This window comes from Erpetoichthys calabaricus, chromosome 13, assembly GCF_900747795.2.
Source record: "Erpetoichthys calabaricus chromosome 13, fErpCal1.3, whole genome shotgun sequence".
Lineage (NCBI taxonomy): Eukaryota > Metazoa > Chordata > Cladistia > Polypteriformes > Polypteridae > Erpetoichthys > Erpetoichthys calabaricus.
This window is the reverse complement of record NC_041406.2, coordinates 137,783,861-137,807,268: the sequence shown is the minus strand read 5'-3', so window position 1 is coordinate 137,807,268 and position 23,408 is coordinate 137,783,861. Positions and strand designations below refer to the sequence as shown.

Genomic DNA, 23,408 nt, shown 5'->3' with positions numbered 1-23,408 from the left:
GATGCACCTGAGACAAATTTCAAGTGTTATAATAAAGGGTTTGAATACTTGTGTCAATGGGATAGTTCAGTTTTTCTTTTTTAATAAGTTTGAATCAATCCCTGAAATCCTGTTTTGCTATTCTTGAATATTGAGTGCTGTTTGATGTATGAATGAATTGAAATGATTTGAATGATTTACAGTAAGCACAAGGCTGCAATGTAGGAAAATTTGTCAAACATGAAGGGCTCTTAATATTTTCTAAATACACACTGTGGCACCCGGACGGGGCTCATGCCTGGCCGGGACACCCAGGAAGACAGGAGGATGGGCTCATTCCTCCTCCAGACCGCGAGGGGGCGTCCGCCCTGGTTGTATTGGGGGCCACAGGTACAGGGCTTGAAAGCCCAACCCTGTAGGGGCCCGTGGTCACCGCCAGGGGGTGTCCCCCTGCCTGAAGGACCCTGGACCCCAGTACTTACACCACACCAGGAAGTGCTGGGGGGAAGAAGAGATGGAACACCCGGACTGCTTCTGGGAGGACAGCCGGCTTTTCCGCCACACTGGGGCGTGTCCGCGGGATTGCCGGTGTACACCTGGAACACATCCGGGTATGGATAAAAGGGGCCGCCTCCCTTCATTTGAGGCTGGAGTCGGGTGGAAGCAGGACAAGGTGCTAGATAGAGAGAAGGAGGCGGTCCGAAGAGGCAGAGTGGTTGGCCTGGACTTTGGGGAAGATTGGGGTTTGTGGCACTTGGACTTTGTAAATAGTAGTGTAAATAAACGTGTGGTGGTGCAAATTAACATGTCTGCCTGTCTGTGTCCGAGCCAGTCTCCACAACACACACACTGCAATATAAAAATATAAATACGTGTGTACTGAGTATGTCGCATGGTGGTTTTTTTTTCTTGTTTTAGCATCGTGTTAGGTATTTATGTTGCATTTTTTCCATATCATATTTGAAATTCTTTAATCATAAGATTATAAGTGCAAGTGTGCTGACTAAGAGTACATTGAATTGAAGACAAAGACTGAAATACAGTACATGTGCTTTACAAAAATCATTGTATTTATTTTTGGGGAGAAATATATTTACATTAATAATGACTGATTAGCATACACTAAAGATAAGAGTGCTGATCTTTAGAATATTGTAGCGTAAACTGTACATAAAGACTCTTTGTAAAACTAGAAAAGTGGCTCAACTGTGGATTTAGTTTTTTTATTTATTTACAGCAGCAAATTTCTGCTGGGCGCACGGGCATTGATATGATTTGATTAAATTTGCTTTCCTGTCAGCAGGTTCATTCTTTTAAACCCAGTTATAGACAGACAAGAATTGGCGTGTTTGGTAATTGCTGACCCCGTATTCAAAATCATTTTTGTTGTAATAATTAAATAGAAGAGGACAAGACCCTAATCTGGAAGCAATGTTTGTGCCAACAAATAAATATTTAATATTGCATTAACCCAAATGTTATTTTTTTTTATCATTCTCAGCATTCCATTCAAATTGAAAAATGTTTGGAATCGTTATTCTTTCAGTGGCCACTTTATTAAGTTCCCATGATCTTGAGTCTGCAGAACAGCCTAATTTCTTGTAGATGTGGGTTCAACAAGGCGCTGGAAACACTTTTGAGGTATTTTGGCCCATACTGATTCTGTAGCATCATGGGGGTCCTGCACCTTTTTTTTTTTTTTTTTTTTTTTGTTTTGTCACACCTTCATGCTTCCTAACTCCTTTTAAAAACTCCTCCACAAAATGCTCTGTGAACTGGGAATGTTGTAGGCCATTGGAGTAAACTGATGTCGCTGTCTTGTTAGCAGAACTAGCGTGAGATGCTGCGATGATTGTCACTTATTATATTTTTTAAAAAGAAACACTCAAATAATGAAGGAACACACAAGGTCAGCAACAATGCTTAGGTACAGTACTTAGTAGCATTCATATGAGGCTCTTCTTCTTATTGTCTGTTTGGCTGCTCCTGTTAGGGGTTGCCACAGCAAATCATCTTTTTGTATTGTTGTCCGCATATTGATTTGGCAAAATTTCACACCGGATGCCCTTCCTGATGTAGCCCTCCCCATTCATCTGGGCTTGGGATCACCACAAAGAAACACACTGGTTTGTGCATCCCCAGTGGCTGGGTTATATAATACTCAATAGGTACAAAAATAATAATTCTGTATACTGTGCTTTTCTTACTACTCAAAGCGCTCTCCTCACAGGGAGGACCTAGGATGCGAAACCATGATGTCCTTAATGCAAGGCAGTAGCGTGAAACGTTTAATGTATGTCAAGAAACAGTCCCCTACCATTACTCTCATACTAATGGCGCCAAGCAGGATTGTCCCGTACATTTATGATGTTTACACTAAATTCTGACCCTGTGTTCTGCCTGTTGCAGTACAAATTGTGATTCTTTAGGCAAGTTGACTTTTGTTTTTTATTTTATTATTATTATTTTTTTTTTTTCTTAAGCCTGCCCACTCAGTTTTGGTGAAGACATTCCTATTCTAACATAATCTTCTTCTACGTAGCTGACAGGAGTTGAATCTTTTTCAAGGTACAACATTTTGTGCAGTCAGTTCACCTCTCCTTCAGAGAGAACAATTGTTAGCATATTTGTGGCTTAAACTCGTCTGGCCTTTAGACTCTGACCCCTCTCAGTGACACAACTGCCAGCCACTGGATGAGGGAAAGACATTTGTGTTAAAGAACAAGTGGCCACTAAGTATATCCCACAAATCAAAAATAGGGTGAGTAATTGTGTTGTTCAGACTGTACTCTGCACACAATATGTTACACTGATACTACTACTACTATTACTAATAATAATTGGACAAGTCATTAATAAGAATCTGATCTATACTAAGAACTTTCCAGAAAGAATGTCATTAAAATTGCACTGTTGTGATCTTATGACCTTTCACTACTATGGTACAAACCTAAAATTGAAATATTGGAAGTATATGGTGGCCCGGTCGTCGGGATCCTTAATCAGACCCTTAATGGACCTGCTCATCTTCTGCACCATAAATTCCATTTTAGCATTTGGAAGAAAAAAATCAAAATATACAACAACAGAGTTTGACGTTTACGAGCATTTTATACATTTTTGTTTGGTTCATCCTTTTTTTGGGGGGGTCAAGGGTTGCATTTATATATTTTGCTTTTATATTTCAAATTGTTCAGACCAAGGCAATGATGTTTAAGTCCTGTGCAGCCAATGCAGTCCTATGTGCAGAGGGTTCAGAGCACAGCCCTGTGGAGCTGTAGGTATTGCAGTCTTCAGAATTAGACGTCTTCTCTTGCTGTTTAACTCTAGAAAAAAAAAACTATTAACAAGTATAACTTATTTTTTTAAACAGTTTTTATTGTAGTTTGAGAAATCAACAAGGCTGTGAAAAACTCTTAATTTGCACACATTTTTTTAAACCTGAAACACTAAAATCTGTAAAATTGATCCTTATTTTTAGTAATGTACATTACATAGAAATGAAGCACAGTTTAATTTAAAACTACTGGAAAGTGTACAGACTTGAAATGTCGGTACAACACAATAAAACACCTTCCTCAAGCCTAAGGTCACCACACCTACCATTAAAAAGAGGACAATAAGACACAGAATGCAAAATAATAATAACAGAAAAAAAAATCAAAAGATAACCAAAATCTACAAACAAGAAGAAAAACTGTTGGCAAGGAAAGGTTTTGAGATTAGTTTTGAAAGAAGGTGGAGAAGAGCAGTCTTTTGTCACAGTCCCAAAGTCTGGGGGCCATGGCACTGAATGACCTGCCACCCCACGTAGATAGATTTGGTCTGTGGGGCCACCAGTGCTAAAGGACCTCAGTAAGGGTCAAGGACCTCCACTAGAGCAGTGGGGGACCGACCATGCAAAGTTTTGAAGACTGTAAGCAGAAGTGTGTATTTTATATGTAAAGAAATTGTTAACAAGTGTAACTGATGACAGGAGTGATGTGCTGTGTGCATTTCCTATAAGTAAGAACTCCTGCAGCTCAGTTCTGTATGGCCCGGAGTGTACGGAGTAGCTGGGAGGCCAGCAAGCAGAGAATTGCAGTAATCAAGTTGGGAAGTAATTAAACCACAAGGCTGTGTTTCAGGGTCTTCCTTGTCTAGTAAAGGGTCAAGATGGAAAGATGCTGTTGTAGTAAATGAACTTGTATGAAGTTGAAAGGCAAGTGCTGAATCCAGCTGCAATTAGGAACCATTTATGTAGGATTTGCAATCACACCATCAGCATAAAGGTTTGATAACTTGGAAGCCTTGGAGTTTGAGGTAATTAAGAAAAAACTTCCTTTAAAATCCAAACCAAGATCCAAGATCCAGGCCTTTAATGACCTCTTGGGTACAGCCATCAGCAGTGTGTCTGTCTGCACAGAGAGGTTTACTTACCTAGGCAGTGACAGGGGTCATGAGGTTGCTGGAAAGGGGTGTGTGGGTCTTGCAAAAGTACGAAGGTCCAAGTCTTTAGAGTCCTGGTACTTCCTGTCTTGCTATATGGTTGCAAGACATGGACGCTATCCAGTGACCTGAGATGAAGACTGGACTCCTTTGGTTCTGTGTCTCTCCGGAAAGTCCTTGGGTACCGCTGGTTTGATTTTGTGTTGCTCATGGAGTCCAGAATGAGGCACATTACCTGCATTTTGAGGTAGCGCCAGTTACGGCACTACGGCCATGTGGCGCATTTCCCTGAGGGTGATCCAGCTCGTAGGATCCTCATTGTTGGGGACCCAAGTGGCTGGACCAGGCCAAGGGGATACCCAAGTAACACCTGGCTAAGGCAGATAAAGGGTAATTTCCGGAAGGTTGGATGGGACCGTGTGTCTGCGTGGGGGGTTGACAATCGGGAGTTGTTTTGTCATGTAGTGGGTGCGGCAACGTACTGTACCAGTGCAGGCTCTCCAACTTGACTTGACTTATTAGTATTTAACGTGTGAACAATGGTAGCATGTCAGGTGTAAGGGTGAAGTTCATCATTCTGTCTCTGCAACATTCTGTGACGCACAACAACGGCTCTGGGATGATTTGGGGGTTCATTCAATCAAAAATATAGGAGATGTGGTCAAAATTGATAGAATGATAACTGCTGAGAAACAAACATATTTTGTTTTCTTATGCTGCACATTTCAGAAAGCCAGTGGTTAGGCAAACTTTTCTATGCGCTGCATCCCTAGAAAGTGTTTGATTTATCTTCACACCCCCTTCAAACGTAATATCACATTTGAAGAAGTCAAATTGCTCATTTTTGAACCATGTTTAGTACTGCAGGTGAACAAATTGAACTAAACAAATAAGATTTTAAAATTATTGAATGTAAGTGTAGCAATTTGCCTTTATAAATCTCAATAATCTTTGTATGTCCCCCATGAAGCTTAGAAGCACAATTGATGATCTGGGGGTTGGGGTATCAACAAACAACAAACGCAGTGAAGAAATGACACACAATCAATGATGCAAGGGGTTTGGTGGATTGGAGACCCCCATAAAGCCACGAAGCAATGAAACCCAGTCGACAAGCTTTGTCCCCTGATAACGAACCAAAACCAGATACACTGCACGGTTCAAATTGCTGCGCCACTGCCTGGACCGCCTGCAGGAGAGATGGGCTGAGTGTAAGCAGCAGGTGTTGCCTCCAATTCTGTCTCCTTTGCCCAAAAAACCTTTCTAAAATGTCACTCACACTTGGAGTGGAAGTCTGCTGATTGAATATTAAATGTATTGGATTGCCCCCTTGGCTATCATCCTCAGTATAACTGATGCCATGGACAGGGGAAAAACAACAAAACAGCAGCTGGAGTCAAAAGGAGAGCTACGGCTACTCCGCTGGCAAGAATTAATCCAAGAGTCACCCAAAGCGAGTTATTTTAGTTTTGCACTCTAAGGGAGCACATATTAAATAATGAATTCTCTTAAAACCACAAGACTGTTCAGAATCAGAATCACTTTATTGCTAGCATGTGAAACGTAACCAGAATTGACTTTGTTTAGGTGCAAAAACATGGAATACAAGACAATACCAACTCAAGACAACACAACTTCAGCCCATCATTGACCTGACATTGTGCAGATAACTTCACAAATATAACAAGTTTCTTCTTTTTTTTTTTTTAAACAACTGTATATACAAGACACTGACAAATGAGAAATATAAAAACCTCTTCATTTGGCCAAGAGATACTGGTAATACTACCATTTGCAGCCAGTCAGGAGGAAAACTGGGTCACATACATGTTCAAGTGAGAATATACCACCACCAAAAGAAAACAGTGGGACACACTTTACAGTGTATATTTGGGTAACAATGGATTCTAACAATTTATTGTGTAACACAGTGATTCGCACACCCCACGGGGGGGGGGGGCAATTCGATTTTTTAGGGGGGCAATTCAAGAATTTAGGTACGTTAATTTATAAAATGAAAAAACGGAAATTCACTGTTAAAAATGATAGAAAAAAATAAAAAGTAATTTTTATTTTTTACAGAGACATTTATATATTTATATAAACATAGAAGGGATGGTGAAGAACCCTTTAATTTACAATTTTACAAGTGGTTTGGGTTTTTCTACTTAGAAATTGTTTTTACCATTAAAATAATATGAGTTGTAACAATGATTATAAAATTTTGCAATATAACAAAAATGTAAAATGGTTCAAATATTACAGAAAAAGCTGTCATGAAAGTTATTTTATATTTATGAATATCACGTCTATTATATTTTCAAAACTGTATTTGCTGTATTTTCATATTCATATTATATATATATATTTTTTTAACAGTTTCTTAGTGATTTCTTTGTCAGTACTTCAACTCTCCTTTCCCTCTTTTGTTTCCATGTTCTTTGGAAGCTTGTTTAGACCAAATGAATGACACTATGGGCTTCCTCCGCGTGAGTAGGAGTTCACTTTTTGAATAGGTAATAATAAGAATAAGTGGGGGCCATCATGATTTTAGAGAGGCCTAGGTGGGACATGGACAAAATAAGGTTGGGAACCACTGGTGTAACGTAAGAGATGGGCTACAGTAGAGAAGGGCTACAGAAAAACTGGACAAATGAACTCTGGCTTCATAAATATTAAAGCATTCCAAAACTGAGTGAGACCTTTCTCTTCATTGGGGTTCTCATTTCTCAAATTTGTATAATGTACAAAACATGGCAACCAGAAAGCTCGTTTCTGTCACCTAGCTAACGTTTCAAGTCTCTTCCAATTGGGTAAATGTCTAATTACACTTAGCAAAAATGTTTTTCACATTTGAATACTGGAAGGAGGAGGTGATCAATAAATACATCCATAAAATCATCCACATAACCACAGTTCTCTTTGGGGGGGGGGGGGGGGATATCAAGGAGTTTCAATTGCAAATTGTAAAATAGAACTAACTTGGACAATTTTTTGAATGATAAGCTCCTCTCTTGTCCACCCAAATCTGAAACCACTGAACTTGAACTGTGAAAGTAGAGAGAGGTTAGGTGCCCACACTGATACAGCCCATTGCCACACCCACCACATGACAAATCAACTCAGGTTCCCAGATTGGGACCCGAGTACAGCCATGCGACAGGTGACACCTCAGATGGAATGGAAACAGTGGGAGGTTTTTTTATGGTGGCCGGAGTGCCAATTCTGCCACCAACCCCCAGGTTTTCCCTGCAGGTTGGAGGGCCTACTTGCCACGGCTGGATGCAGATTAACGTCACACCCAGAATGGAGCAATTGCAGGTTAAGGGCCTCGCTCAAGGGCCCAACGAAGTAGAGTCACTTTTGGCGTTTATGGGATTCGAACCGGCAACCTTCTGATTACCAGTGCAAATCCCTAACCTCAGAGTCACCACTCCGCCCTGTGAAAGTAGGAGGAGGGGAAAAATCCCTCCATAACATTTTGAATATTCCTTCACACTGCTTTCCGATGATACTCTGGAGGAGCCACTTCATAGTCGCTGGCACTAAAGAGAGTAGAAGCATTTTTCACTAGATAACTGTAAAAAGTACTGAAGGTAGTTCAATAAAAGGGCTAGACCCTTCTCATCAAGTGGGGTATATGCCAGCATGGATTCAATTCGAACAAATAATTGTAGGTGGTGTGGTGCACCATAAATCTGTGATATTGGTGCATCTGGGTGAACCGAAACATTTTCAAACTTCAGTAATGCCCTCCAATAAATAGAAACACTATACAAAATAATATAGATATCAAATAGTATAAGTTGAGCAAGTATGACGTATTTACGAATGTACAAACAGCACCAGTTATATGTTGTAAAAACATTTGGGAGTAACCCTGTGAAAGTTTATTTAGGATCTGAATAGTTTTGAAGACAGAAGCTGCGGAGATGGCGTGTAGTTGTGGTCACAGTAGACCTACACCTCCTCTGTGTTAACCTTTTATTATATTACTCTTTATTTCTGATGATTCTAATGTTGTGTAGTGTTTTCATAAGCAAATAAAAATTGTTACTGTAGATTACCTTTAAAAATAATTTTTGTAGGTAATTGCTCACCAAAATGCTCACATGTGTGTGCAGTAAGAGACGCAGACTAAACTGTAGTGTAATAAATATACTGTTAACTAAGAATGCCATCGTCTACTTGATCATAGGCGTATGAAATGAAAGGCTCTCTAGTGCTGTCGGCAGTATTTACTATTCCCTGGTGACCATAAATTTCTTAGGGGATGAATGAAAATGTTTTCTTTAATGATGACATCATTGCAGAATCTACAGAGAGGAACAAAGGAAGTCCCCAAGGCCAAGAGCATCAGCTGAATGACATACTGGCTAGCAGCACTTTAGTCTGCTTTGCCACAATTTATTTATTTATTTTTTATATTTATTGTAAAAAGAATGTCAGTACTACTTACTTTATGTGGAGACTGTGATTATAGCAGGAAACCTTATGTAAACACTGCTGGTGAGATAAAGGTGACATTCAGTCAAGGTTTTATTTAAAGCTGCCCACCATTCCCTGTGTTGAGATTGGAGGCTTTAAAATTAAATGGAAGCTGTAAATAAAAAGAAAACGGAAGAAGGGCTAGAGAAGGAACATTTTAGCAAATGGAATGCACAAAGCCCAGAGTTGTCATATGTATCACCCATATTGTGCTTAACCCAAAGCAACAGGAGTATGACTCATGCATAAGGCCAGGGGTAACGAACGACATTCAGCCATATCTTGGATGTGAAACTGCCCAATTTAGCAAATATGGTGAAGGGACATCCATTGGTACGCTGGAGGTAGCTGATAAGGCCCTTGGTATCTTTTTAGATCTGGCAAGGAAACTCCATCTTCAGCCTTGCAGCAGATCAGTTTGGAGTGTTTAATAGTTGGGCCTTTTTTCTTTTTTTGGTCCCATAAGGACACATTTCCAGGGCAAGATCCAACCTTAGAACATTGGAACCGAGCCTTGGCTTCACTGGGCCACATCTTTTGGGTGTGTACCAAATTAACATCATTCTGGATGAAAATCTTTAAATGTCTATCAGACAGACTTGGTATCCCAATCCCTCCTAATCCACTAACAGCTGTGTTTGGTGGGCTCCCAGAGGGGCTTAAAGTGGAGAAGGACAAACAAACCGCAATGGCCTTTACTTCACCATTAGCACGTAGGCTTGTTTTGCCCCACTGGAAGAATCCTAACTCACCTCTGTTAAGTCAGTGGGTGACTGATGTTATGTATTATCTAAAATTAGAACAAATCTAATTCTGTTCAGAACTTTAAAACCTGGTAGGACGTAATCAATAACATTTTAGAATAAGCATTTCTCTCTTTACTACTCATAACAGTTGTGCTGTGGCTGTTGGCCTGCCTCTCTTTCTCATGGGTGGGGGTTGATTTGATTTTAGTTTTGTTAAGTTTGATTGTAAGGCATGTTTCCGAGTATACTCGCGTATAAGTTGGGTCTTGAAACCTGAAAAATGAGTCATAAAATCAGACCCCAACTTATACGCCTGTTCAAAAATACGACACTTAAATTTTTTTTTTTTTTTTTTACATCTTCTTACCTCCTCCAATCTCACCAGTTTCTCAGACATATTGAATTTTGTTGCAGCAGCACAGTTACCAGTTTCTTTCGCCACTTCAATGACTTTTAATACAAAACCAGCTTCATATTTTTTTCTGATCGAACGCTCCATCGTAGATAAAGGTGTATTAAGGTGTGAGATACACAAAACAGTGCAAACGTTGCTTTGGAATAGTTCGGTATTACTGTGTGGTCACAATAGAGATAGCAGAGAGAGGTGAGGCGCACACGCTAATACAGCGCATTGCCGCACCCACATAGAAGAAAAAGGCCGTGTGCCCTGTGGTTAGGGTTACTTTCTCAGGTGGGCAGGCATTCGCATATCAGAATCTCTTGGACCAATGGCTTGAGTTTTCCGCATTCAACTTATACGACCGACATTATAAAATTATAAAAAGTCATACGGTAAAATCAAGTCCTGACGTATCCACGGGAGAACTTAAACGCGAGTATATACAGTATATGCTTTTAATAAATTCAATAAAAGATCCCATGAGGAGTTAGACCAGCATTTAACAGGAGATGATAAAAGAGAGACAACACTATCAAAATTGAGATGGCGGAACAGTATTCATTTTTATTTTTGCCAGTGTGGACCTAAAGAACCAGAGGCAAGGAAAACCAGGAAGTCCTTAAATCTCTGACATTATTGAAAACTTTAGTGATCATTATAAGTAATGTTCTCGTGCAACAAGCGGGGCCAATATATACCTACATACTTAATATAGGCAGGAAAAAGGATGGAAGGAACAGCATTTAATGAGAGAGTTTAGGGCTAAAAGAGGAGATACTGAAAAGTCTGTCTTGTAATCAAAAAGGCGCTTGTAGGATTCGATTTATTTTAGAATTGGGGGGGTGGGGTGGCGGATGTATTATTCAGAGAGATACTCAGGAAAGTAAAATGCTGTGACTGGGGTCAGGCATCGACAATGGGGTTTTTATCTCAAACGCTGTCAGGGCTGAGAGCTTGAGTGACAGATTGACGAGCAGTGGGACAAGGGGGCCATCCTCACCTGACACTTCAAAAAATCTGGAGGGCGGGAAAGATATTTGAGTTAACAAGAACAATCACCCTGTACAGTGAATAGAACATCTTGATCATCCATCCATCCATTTTCCAACCCGCTGAATCCGAACACAGGGTCACGGGGGGTCTGCTGGAGCCAATCCCAGCCAACACAGGGCACAAGGCAGGGAACCAATCCCGGGCAGGGTGCCAACCCACCACAGGTCACACACAAACACACATACCCACACACCAAGCACACACTAGGGTCAATTTAGAATCGCCAATCCACCTAACCTGCATGTCTTTGGACTGTGGGAGGAAACCAGAGTGCCCGGAGGAAACCCACGCGGACACGGGGAGAACATGCAAACTCCACGCAGGGTGGACCCGGGAAGCGAACCCAGGTCTCCTAACTGCGAGGCAGCAGCGCTACCACTGCGCCACCGTACCGCCCCATCTTGATCATATTAATGAAATTTGCCTCAAATCCCATGTAATACGTTACCTGCCGCCGAAAATCCCAGCTCATCTGATCGAAGACCTTTTTGGGATCTTAAGCCAAGAGTGCAATATGTGCTGCACATGTGATGGTGAAAGCCAGGACTCTCCCTCCCCTGCGGTCAGAACTCCCTCGTGTGCCCTTCAGCCTGCAAGTCTAATGGAGAACTCGCTCGCACACCAAAGATATAACACTACACAGAAACTTGTAAGACCTGCGCCAGCAGTTAAAACCAGATAAACTTGTACAGTAGGCTGGAAACTGTTGTTCTGCATTATTTGGTGTGTTTTTATACATCAAAAGACATGAAAGGTTTTTCACTTACTGTACGTTGCTGCTGTGAGTTTAGTCTTTATTTTGGATAGTGCCATTCACAGAATACCCTACCATAAGGCATTTTATACTGGAAACCAATGTACAGGAAATTTCAAAATAAACAGTAGACTCCGTAGTTTTCAAATACATAGCCCCACCATTATCTCCATAGCTCCAGTTTCTAAACTTGAACAAACTAATTGGTTGAAGTTGGAATCGGCTCTTGTACAAATAGTCACAAGGCCTGAGCATACTTAGACAGGGGTGCCAGTGCAGCACAGATTTTATCACTCATCTTTACTGTTGAATGCCCATGTGGGCAGCCAGTTGGCCTAGATCTTACTTTCTGTTATAACTGACTGTGGAAACCCCCCCAACGAGGTTTACTTTTTCCAGGAATCCAAATTATAGGAATACCTAAAGAAGCCGGGAGCCCTCCTGGAAGCCTGGACACGTGCTATAGTTTGTGTTTAGCGGGTGAACTTCTTTCTCAACATTCATCTCTTACTCGAATTGAATTATTGGGTGTCTTGAGCGTGTTGCTTCATAGGCTGGTACATCGTTGGTGGGGGGCTGAGAAAAGTAACATTGATGATTGGACCGCCTTATGCAAGGCTTTCTTTAGAGGCACTTGTACCTGATGATTGTGAGACAGAGACAGAAGGATAGCTTGTGGCTACCCACCAAGATGAGTCCCAGCCCATTCATGACTTTCCTTATGACTGCTGTGCGCTTTTGAATGGAATGGAACCCCAAGATATCAGAAGAACAGATGGTCAGGGCATATGGAGGTAACTTTTATTAAAAACTAGGCGTCCCCTGCGGCTCCGCCCATGTAGTAGCAGAACGGGACAAACTTTAAAATTCAATTAACAGGTATTGCTAGCTAAGCAGAGGCAAGGAATGCTCCAAAACGTGGCGATAGGTAAACTGACTCGAATGGAGGCTGGCACATGAGTGAGGAGGGTCCTGCCAGGCTCCCCAGTCCTGACATCACGCTTCCCCCTCCCCTCTGCCCGCAGCCTCTGTTTCGGATTAACACAAATATATTGCTCCTGCAAGAGAACTATGATACTTAGTGCGATGAGAGAAGTCGCAAAATCAACCGGAATGTTCAAGCAAATTAATGCAAAAAAACCCAATCTAAATCCGTTAAGCAGTTCTCTCGTTCGCTAGCTAAGCGGAGGTAAGGTACACTCCAAAACATGGTGATAGGTAGAGTGACTCAAACGGAGACTGGTGCGTGAGTGAGGAGGGCCCTGCCTGGCTCCCTACTCCTGATGTGACGCTTCCTCCTCTCAGCCTGTAGTGTCTCTCTCGTATTCGCACCACCACAAGCAAACTATAATACTTAGCACGCAAAATCAACCGGAATGTTCAAGCAAATTAATGCAAAAAAACCCAATCTAAATCCGTTAAGCAGTTCTCTCGTTCGCTAGCTAAGCGGAGGTAAGGTACACTCCAAAACATGGTGATAGGTAGAGTGACTCAAACGGAGACTGGTGCGTGAGTGAGGAGGGCCCTGCCTGGCTCCCTACTCCTGATGTGACGCTTCCTCCTCTCGGCCTGTAGTGTCTCTCTCGTATTCGCACCACCACAAGCAAACTATAATACTTAGCACGCAAAATCAGCAGGAATGTTCAAGCAAATTATAGAAAAAAACCTGATCTAAATCTGTTAAGTAAAAAAAGTGTGACAGACATACAGGCACACGGACGTTGGATTATATATATATATATATATATATATATATATATATAGAGATATATAGTACTAGGGTGTTGTACCATGTTAGCCATTATGATTGTAGAGAAAAGCCAAGCAAAATGACACATTTTATTGGCTAACTAAAAAGATTACAATATGTAAGCTTTCGAGGCAACTCAGGCCCCTTGATTACTGTACATCTTGCCTGAAGAAGGGGCCTGAGTTGCCTTGAAAGCTTACATATTGTAATCTTTTTAGTTAGCCAATAAAATGTGTCATTTTGCTTGGCTCTTTTCTATATATAGATATATATAGATATAGATTTATATTTATGAAATCTTCACTTTTCCTAGATAGGAAAATAAAATCTATAAGGAGTTTGTTTTTATTTTTATTTTCATATTAGCTGTAGCAAACCTGTAGTATCTTTTTTTGTATACCAAGCCCATCTTTGCCATGCTGTTTACCTTGTCCTAATTTATTTCCTTCATTTAAATGAGGTTAATGTTTGCCTAAAGAACCCATCACAGGTTACAGTGTGCGTAATTTTACTGATAACTTCACCATCTGCCATTTAATCATTTTGAGTTGCTGTGCTCCTCCATAAATCCAAGTAAAATAGTAACAAGGCATTAGTTAAATATTTTAATATTTTATAAAATTCCAGATTGTAGTTTTTTTTTTGTTTTTTGAGGAAAATACATGAAAATATGCAGGTGTTTTAGAGTTTGAATTACTTTAATGTGTTTGTTCATTGAGGTGAGACATTTTGCTTATTTTCAAAAAAAAAAAAACAAACAATCTGCCTGCCGGCCTGGAGCTTTCCTCCCATTCTGCTGTTGTGTTTATTTTTAAATGTGTAATTTACAAAGTGGCAAACCACATATCTTACTGTATGATAGATAACAACAACAACATTTATTTGTATAGTACGTTTTCATACAAACAATGTAGGTCAAAGTGCTTTACATGACGAAGATAAGATCAAGTGAACATCTTTAAATGTTTCTTTCCAAATTTGTAATCATATTGTGAATGATGTTACTTTTATATTTAATATTTTACAGTTATTTAATGGTCATTTTTATGAAGTGTTTCAGTTCAAGTATGAGTACTTTGTAGTTATCAATGACATTATCATCTACAGTTATTAATAAGAGTGCATGAATTCGGCATACAGATGCACCAGTTTTTGAATGTAACATTCCGTGTGCACCATCGTGTTGTATCTGTGGTGTGTGTATCTGGCATATATTTGGCACCAAGACATCAGCAGCAGATCCTTTCAGTCCTGTAAGTTGCGAGGTGGGGCCTCCATTGATTGGACTTGGTTTTTCCAGCACATCCCACAAATGCTTGGTTTGATTGATATCTGGCGTGGTCCACACCTCGACCTCTTTCATGTTTCTCAAGCCATTCCTGAGCAATTTTTGCAGTGTGGCAGAGTGCATTATCCGGTTGAAAAAGGCAGCTGCATCAGGGAATACCATTGCCCTGAAGAAGTATATGTTGTTTGCAACAAACTATAGGTAGGTGGTGCGTGTCAAACTAATATCCACGTGAACACCAGGACTTAAGGTTTCCCAGCAGAACATTGCCCAGAGCATCACACTGCATCCGCAGGCTTGTTTTGTTCCCATAGTGCAGCCTGCTGCTCTCTCCCATCCGTCCACATGATCTAAAAGAATACACGAGTGATCAGGCCAGGCCACCTTCTTCCATTGCTCCATGGTCCAGTTCTGTTCACATGGATCTCGGGGTTTCTGAACCAGACTGCCTTTCGATGGGCCCAGGGACGATTGAGGACATTGTCCTGTGATTCAGAAGGGCGCTTGTTCTGACACTCATGTGCCCACTCTAGGCACTTTCGACAGCAGAATGGGGTCAGCATGGGAAACTGGTCTGCGGCTACGCAACCCCAAGTTGAGATACACTCTTGTGTTCCGACACCTTTCTTTCATGGCCAGCATTCACTTTTTTAGCATTTTGTGCTACAGTAGTTTCTCTGTGGGATCGGACCAGACAGGCAGGCCTTCACTCCACACATTCATCAATGAGCCTTGGGTGCTCATGTCCCTATTGCCAGTTCTTCGGTTGTCTTTCCTTGAAGCCCTGTCTACTGACCACTGCATGGTGGGAACATACAAGACCCCCCCCCCCATTTTGGAGATTGCTGTGACCCAGTCGTCTAGTCATCACAAGTTGCCGGTTGTAAAGATCTTAGCGACTTTGACGTCTGTCAGTTTCTTCCTGCTTCCAGCACGTCACCTTCAAGAGCCGACTGTTTGCTTGCTGCCTGATATGCCCCACCACTTGACAGGCGCCATTGTGAGGAGATCTTGTGGCTGATTGGTGTATAAGAATTGTGAATTGTGCTCTGCCCACCGCTATCAGGCAATTCAATCGCAGTTCTGTAATTGTGATGGATCTGCTCTCCAGGTAAAATGCTATTTGAAAAGCAAAACAAGAAAGGTCAAAATAAAAGCAATGTCTGTTTAAATTATATATATATAAAAAAAAAGATTTTTCCTATTTTTTATTTATTTATTTTTTTTACCCCCACAGAAAAGAACTTGAATCACTCAAAGGTAAAGTTTATTTTATTTTTTTAAAAGCTAACATTTCCTTATCATTTTTATGGTGAAGCTAATAATATGCTAATGTAGGAGATAAGCACTTTAATCAAATGCACTGAAGTTTTATGTTTTGCAGACTCGAGCTTTAAATGGAAAACAGCTGTTTCCTTAAGTAATCTGCGCTGAATGTTGTTTTTTTAATGTACATGAAATATTTATTTTGGATGTTTTCCTTTGAATTGAAATTTGCTGATTATGGAAATGATCCCCTTTTCTGTTCTTGAATAATTAAATTATCCCACAGTTAAGTAATTGTGTAAAATGAAAACTGCTACAAATTGCATAATTTTCTGCTTGTACGGTAAATTAGTTGATGATTGTTAAGTAAGGTTAATGGACTTGAGTATCCCACCCCTCACTTGAATTAAGAATTTAAAAAAAAAAAAATGTTTTTAAATTCACACACATGAACAGGGCAATAATACCGAAAGTAATTTAGTTAGCTTTGGATGAAAGGACAATGCTTAAGGGAAATAAAAGAAATGAGGATAAATGATCAGTGTGAGCAGTGGTTTAAAATGAAAGAATTAGCGTAGTGTATGTGATAAATATAAATGCAATAAACTACACTAAAGCTTTTGCTTCCTGAAAACGTTTGAGTGTATCTTGTGGATTTTTGCCTGCTGATGCTAAAAATTGCCTTTCAATGTTCCTATTATGTATTGTTTTATTGCAATTGCCGATTTAGTGGTAATCTAAAAGTAGTGGCACTGCCAGTACAAACGCAGCTCAGATATACCAAGTACTGAGATTGGGACAGCCATGCTAAGGCATCTCATTCCATTAGCCGTTGGTTCCATGGCAGAAAGGTGTAGCACGTAAATCAATTTTTGACCCAACAAAATTATTGCCACCTCTTCATATAGATTTGGACTTTTAAAAAAAAATGTGTAAAAGTGATGAAGATGGTATGTAAAGGATTTCGATATGTGAGGCCGACATTTCCATGAGTAACCAACGCCAAGATTAAGGAAGGCATTTTTGTTGGGCCACAAATCAGAGACGTCGTCAGTGACGTGCAGTCTGAAGGTCTGATAGTGGGGCAGGACGAAATCTCATTCAAGGATGTTGTTGAGAATTTTCTTGTCAACTGCAGAGGACCAAACTCCATCCAGCTAGTGGACAACATGCTACGAGCATATAAAACAATCAAGTGCGACATGTCGCCAACATTCATTCATTCTGCACTCACACTTGGACATTTTCCTTGCCATTCTTGGTGCAGTCAGTGACAAACATGGTGAAAGGGTTCACACGGATGTTATAAAGATGGAAAAGCGGTAACATGGCAAGTGGAATCGATCTGTGCTGGGTGACTATTTCTGAAAGCTGAAATAAGGTTTCTTCAGAGTACAAACAAAAATCAGCAGCAAAAATTTGTAGCTCAAATGAACAAATGCAATAGTGTCCACATCATTAAATGATTAAGCACAGTAAATTCAATAAAAAGTTAATTTCATGTTTCTTCGAATCCCTACATCAGGGGTGTCGAACTCCGGTCCTGGAGGGCCACAGTGGCGGCAGGTTTTCATTCTAACCATCTTCTTCATATGTAACTTCTTTTGCCTTCGTTTTCATTAACTTGACTCCGGCCTCTTAGTTGGTTCACTTTCCTTAATTAGCAGCCAAGCAAAATAATGAGACACAAAACGAGCTGCCACATGACCAGCTCGCCTGTGCCCATCACACAATATCTGAAAATGAAGAAAGGTGACGGTCTCAGTAAGGTTGATCTCTCCGGTCACCAAAACATTTTGATGATGTCCTTAGAAAAAAAACAGAAAAATCAACAGTTTTGGAAATGTCTGCTGTGGCAGAATGAGAGCAGCAACAGGCCATGGAATTAAATAGCAGGTTTAATTAACAGCAAGAATCAGCTTCTGGTTAAGAAACTGGTTGGAGTGAAATTGGCTGGAGTTTGACATTCCAGTTTAGCTGGTCATCTGTTGGCTCGTTTCACGTCTCATTTCTGTTTGGCTGCCATTTAATGAAGAAACGAATCAATTCAGAGGACTGAATCTTTAAAGACAGGGCTATTAAAATGAAGGGAAAAGGAGTTAATTAGCAGTGAAAACTGGTCATGGATTAGGAAAAGGGTTGGAATGAAAACCTGCAGCCACTGCGGCCCTCCAGGACCAGAGTTGGACACCCACAACGAAATGTAGTTACCACATAACCTTGGGGGTCAAAGCGAAGGGCAAGCACCCCTTGAGCAATTGTAGGTTAAGGGCCTCACTCAAGGGCTCAACAGAGTAGAATCCCTCCCGGCAGTAACGAGATTCCATCAGGATACCAGAGCAGATCCTTAGCCTCGGAGCCACCACTGTGCAAGTCAAATACAAATAAGGCAAAAGAAGTTAATTAACAGCAGAAACTGGTCACTAATTAAGAAAAAAGGTTAGGAGGAAAACCTGCAGCCACTGTAGCCCACCAGGACCCTGATTGAGAACCCCTGAATTGGAGTGAAATTGGTTGGAGTTTGACGTTCCAGTTTAGCTGGTCATCTGTTGGCTCGTTTCACATCTCCTTTCTGTTTGGCTGTCATTTAATGAAGAAACGAATCAACTCAGAGGACTGAATCCTTAAAAACAGGGCTATTAAAATGAAGGGAACAGGAGTTAATTAGCTGTGAAAACTGGTCACTGATTAGGAAAAGGGTTAGAATGACAACCTGCAGCCACTGCGGCCCACCAGGCCCGGAGTGCGACACCCCTGCCCTACATGAGAGAGTCAATCTGAAATTCTACCTGTGTTCATCTTGAAGCTGTCGATTATGACTTGCTCATGCTCAAACTATATAATGCACTAGTAAGACCACATCTGGAGTGCAGTGTGGAGTTCTGGTCACCACAGTAGAAGAAAGACATAACAGCACTTGAAGCTGTGCATAGGAGAGCAGCCAAGCACATCATGGGACTTAAGGATATGACCTACTGGGACAGACTCAGAGATTAGTCTCGAGTAGAGGAGACTGTGTGAGGACCTTATCCAGGAGTTTAAAATCCTCAAAGGCGTTCATAATGCTGATTAAGCAGCATTCTCTCAGCTTAAGGGTGAATCACATACTTGAGGACATTAGTGAAAATTAAGGGCAAGTGCATTTAGGACTGAAGCCAGGAAGCACTTCTTAATGCAAAGAGTTATGGAACTCGAGAACAAACTACCAAGACATGGAGTTGAAGAAGAAGCCTGGACAACCTTTAAGTGGAATCTGGATGAGGTACTGGGACAGCTTAGCTATTAGCTAAACAAACAGCTTGATGGACTGAATGGCCGCCTCCTCGTTTGTCAAATTTGTTATGATCATCAAAACTTTCAGGAAGCAAAACCTTTGAAGAAATCTGTGTAAGTGCAACACCACAGGCATTACTTTTGCATCAGCGTATACTGGCATATTAAAATTGGTTTCTTACAAAGATGTTTTAAGAGTAACTTGAGATGATGAATACACAGCTATGACTACAGTAGAGAAAACTCCTTCTACAAGAATAGAAGTTGCAGCTCTGTAGAGGCGTTCTGTTCTGCAGGAGGGTCATAACCGGGCAGAATTTAGTTATTCTTAAAATGAGTCTCCAGTTTAGTTCATGCTGGGACAGAGTCCAAGAAATATTACTTTATTTATTGGAATTGAACCATGCATTGCACAGTGCAGTGATTTTCAATGTGTGGTTCATGAGCTTGTGCCTGGTGGTCCCTGCTCTAATCACCTGTCTTAGAAGTACAGATAAGACCACCTGAAACAGCTTTAAGACCCTGACCACGGAGCACCCTTTGTGACTTTCTTGTAGACATTAACATTTTACTTTCTCGTTTACAAAGTTTAGGGAAAGTATTGTAATCGCCCAAAGATGAGATTTTGAAGAATCTCAACTTTTTTAGACCTCCCTGACTCTCTTGTATACGAAGTATAGAGAAAGAATTGGAATCCTCCAAAAATTCCACTTGAGATTTAGATGACGTTTCTGACGTTTTAGACCTCCCCGAGTCCGAAAATACCATTTTTTTGAATGATGTCTATGAGTGTGTGTAAACACGATAACTTGAGTACGTTTTCACTTTGGCCAACCAAATTTTGCATACAAGTATTAGGTACACGATGTAAATTTCTATCAATTTTTGGGCAATTTCCACTAACTGCAAGTGGTACTTTACCTTTTATGCATGCAGCTGCAGAATGTGATTTATTCAACTTTACTTTTAGACTAATTGTTCAATATATTATTAATTTGATTTCATTTGTTGTTGATGGTTCTTTAATGTATATACATAATATAAAAATATAATCGTTGTTTCGTGGTCTACTCCTCCAATATCCATCCCCATATCTGAGTATACCAGAAAGTCGAGGGGGAGACCACTCGCGATTTATTTATTATTTATACTTGTGCACCACTTCTTCCCTTTCCAGTCCTGTACTCTGAGCCAGTATGGTGGCTAACTGATTATCAACACAAGACTCTGCTTGCAGTGTAGACAAAGACGGAAGGAGCATTTCAAGCTCGACAGAGTTCCGTTCATGTTGGACTTTGTTGTCCTCCTTAGGGCACCTTCAGAGGTGAAACAACACAAATCACACAGGCCCTTAAATTAAAGACGTGCTCTCAGCCTTGTTCTGGCTCATTAGCTCATTCTTTCAGTTCAAGTTTGAGTACTTTGTAGTTATCAATGACATTGTCATCTACATTTATTAATAAACAAGTATATGAATTGCATTTGAATGTAAAATTCTGTGTGTGCCATCGTGTTGTATCTGTGGCATGTGTATCTATACACCAATCAGCCACAACCTTCACATCACCTGCCTAATATTGTGCTGTTGCCCCTCATGCTGCCAAAACCGCTCTGACACATCGAGGCTTTGTTCTGGCTTATTAGCTCGTTGTTTGAGGCTTTGTGCCAACTCTTCTTCTTTGCACCCTGGTATGTTACCAAATTTTGCATGTGTACATGTAGGAAAATAGCAACTGGTGGTCCTTCATAGTGCCCTGCCCTGGGTTTGTTTCCTGCCTTGCGCCCTGTGTTGGTGGGGATTGGCTCCAGCAGACCCCCGTGATCCTGTAGTTAGGATATAGCGGGTTGGATAATGGATGGATGGGTCCTTCATATCTTTTACCTTTGACCAAGTGGTCCTCAGTTCAAAACACTTTGATTACCACAGACATACAGTACAGTAGTGTAAGTTGCATGTATTCTTCTGCTGTTTTGTGAAAGAAAGCCTAAACTGTAAGTCTTCTCTGTAAGATTGTCATTTTCTTCTTACTTGTTAGGCTAATTTAGATGACGTGTGAATTAGCAGGATGTGAAGTGCAGGAACACGACTGTGGGGTTCAGGTCAGCAGAGATGGCAGGCTAGGGCGGCGCCTGTACACCAACCGGATTGTTTTCAGTTATGTGTGTGTGTGTGTGGCTTGACATTGTCCTGCTGTAGGGTTGTGTCATGTAGAAAATGAAGATAATAACTCTTTACATTTATATAGCGCTTTTCTCACTGCACAAAGTGCTTTTCCTAGTGAGTGGGGAGCCACTTTAGTCACCACTAATGTGTAGCTTCCACCTGGATGATGTGATGGCAGCCATTTTTGCACCAATATACTCACCACAGTTTACCTGTTAGGGGGTGAAGAGGTGAGAGAGAGAGAACCAATTAGAAACAGGGGATGATTAGGGGGTCAGAGCGACTAGGCCATGGAGAGCAGTTCAGCCAGGGACATCTGGATATACCCCACACTTTACCAAGGATGCCCAGGGATCTTTTATGACTACAGAGAGTCAGGACCTTGGTTTTACATCTCATCTGAAGGATGTGGCCATTTTTACAGCACAATGTCCTTGTCACTGCACAGGGGCATTGGGCTCCACATTCAGGGTTTAGGGTAAGTGCCTCCTGCTGGCCTCGCCAACACCTCTTCCAGCAGCAACCTAAGCCAGTGTTTCCCAAACTCGGTCCTGGGGGCACACTATGGCTGCAGGTTTTTGTTCTAACCAGATTCCTAATCAGTGACAACAACTGATAACACTGATCTCATTTAATTAGCTGGTATTTTGTTTCCTGTTATTCTACATTTAGAAAAGCACATAGGCTTGATTTTTACATTTATAAGAAATTTAGAAATATTTTTGCTTTTTCTATAAATTTAAATGCTTAACTCTCTTTTGTTGATTTCATTATATTTTATCCTTTCTTTGTGCAGTTTACCCTCTTTGTTATATTTTATTAATGACAATTAAAAACAAGCAGAGCAGACACCCAGGCAAACAACACTGAATAATCAAAGGCTGCAACTACTTTAGTGTCAGACCCACTAATTAGTAAATAATGGATTAATTAAACAATTAGAACCCCCAGAAAAGTAGAAAGAAAATCAAGATGTAAATATTGCTAAAAAGAACAAAAAATACATTATTCCCATATAACTGCTTGGCATGTTTTAATATTTTTTTTTTTTTACCAAACTTAGTTTTCTAATTTCTATATTGTTCCCAAAACACAGAACTTGGGGAACTTAATTAGCCTAGGAGTTCACTTAAAAACAGAAGCTGGTTGGAACAAAAACCTGCAGTCACAGTGGGTCCCCAGGACCGAGTTTGGGAAACACTAACCCTAAGCTTTTCTTAGATGGTCTCCCATCCAAGTACTGACCGGGCCCACATAGGCTTAGCTTTCAGTGGAAGTGTAAACAGATAGGCCAAAAGGTCTTGAACTGCTGATTTCTGGCACATCCATTGTGCCTGCTGGGACATCTAAAAACAAAATGTTACTGGTGGGTAAGTCTGGCGTGTTTATCCTGCTCTGGTGTTTCTACCTGCCCTTTTGGGCCCCTACAGTCTCTGTTTTCAGAACACAGTGGAGTAGATTCAACCTTAATGTGGGCGCAAAGCTCGCTGGATAGAAGTGCGCCTGATGTGTTGTGCCTGCATGGCAGGTTGCAATGCTCCACTGCACAAGCCGCATTGCTTTTTCAGAAGGCTAGAACAAATTGACAAGTTTTGTAAAAGTTCACAAGCTATCAAGCTTGGAAAGGGGATGAGTTAGGTCCTAGCGGGAGCTTGAGCCACCATCGTCACCCTCTTTGTGCAAAACCTCGGTGTGGTCAGCAGACCGCACTCTCAGGTCTGGATCTGTACTTTAAATTCTGACGGAATCTGTTTCAGACTGAACTGTGTCTGCCTTCACTCTTTAGATCAAATGGCCTTTAGTAAATCAGTCAGAAGCA

The 23,408-nt window shown here is 40.8% G+C and overlaps 2 protein-coding genes across 3 annotated transcripts in view; both read left to right on the top strand.

Moving 5' to 3' along the window:
* Window positions 1–23,408, top strand: part of tbc1d31 (TBC1 domain family, member 31) — a 1,102,325-nt gene that overhangs the window by 503,813 nt on the left and 575,104 nt on the right. The window lies entirely within an intron of this gene.
* The window catches only part of dtnbp1a (dystrobrevin binding protein 1a), a 97,130-nt gene that overhangs the window by 32,086 nt on the left and 41,636 nt on the right, over window positions 1–23,408 (top strand). For both annotated transcript variants that reach the window (XM_051935510.1, XM_028817633.2), the window contains one exon: window positions 16,124–16,146. In XM_051935510.1, coding sequence (XP_051791470.1) covers window positions 16,124–16,146 — 23 coding nt within the window. The remainder of the gene's footprint in view (window positions 1–16,123; window positions 16,147–23,408) is intronic.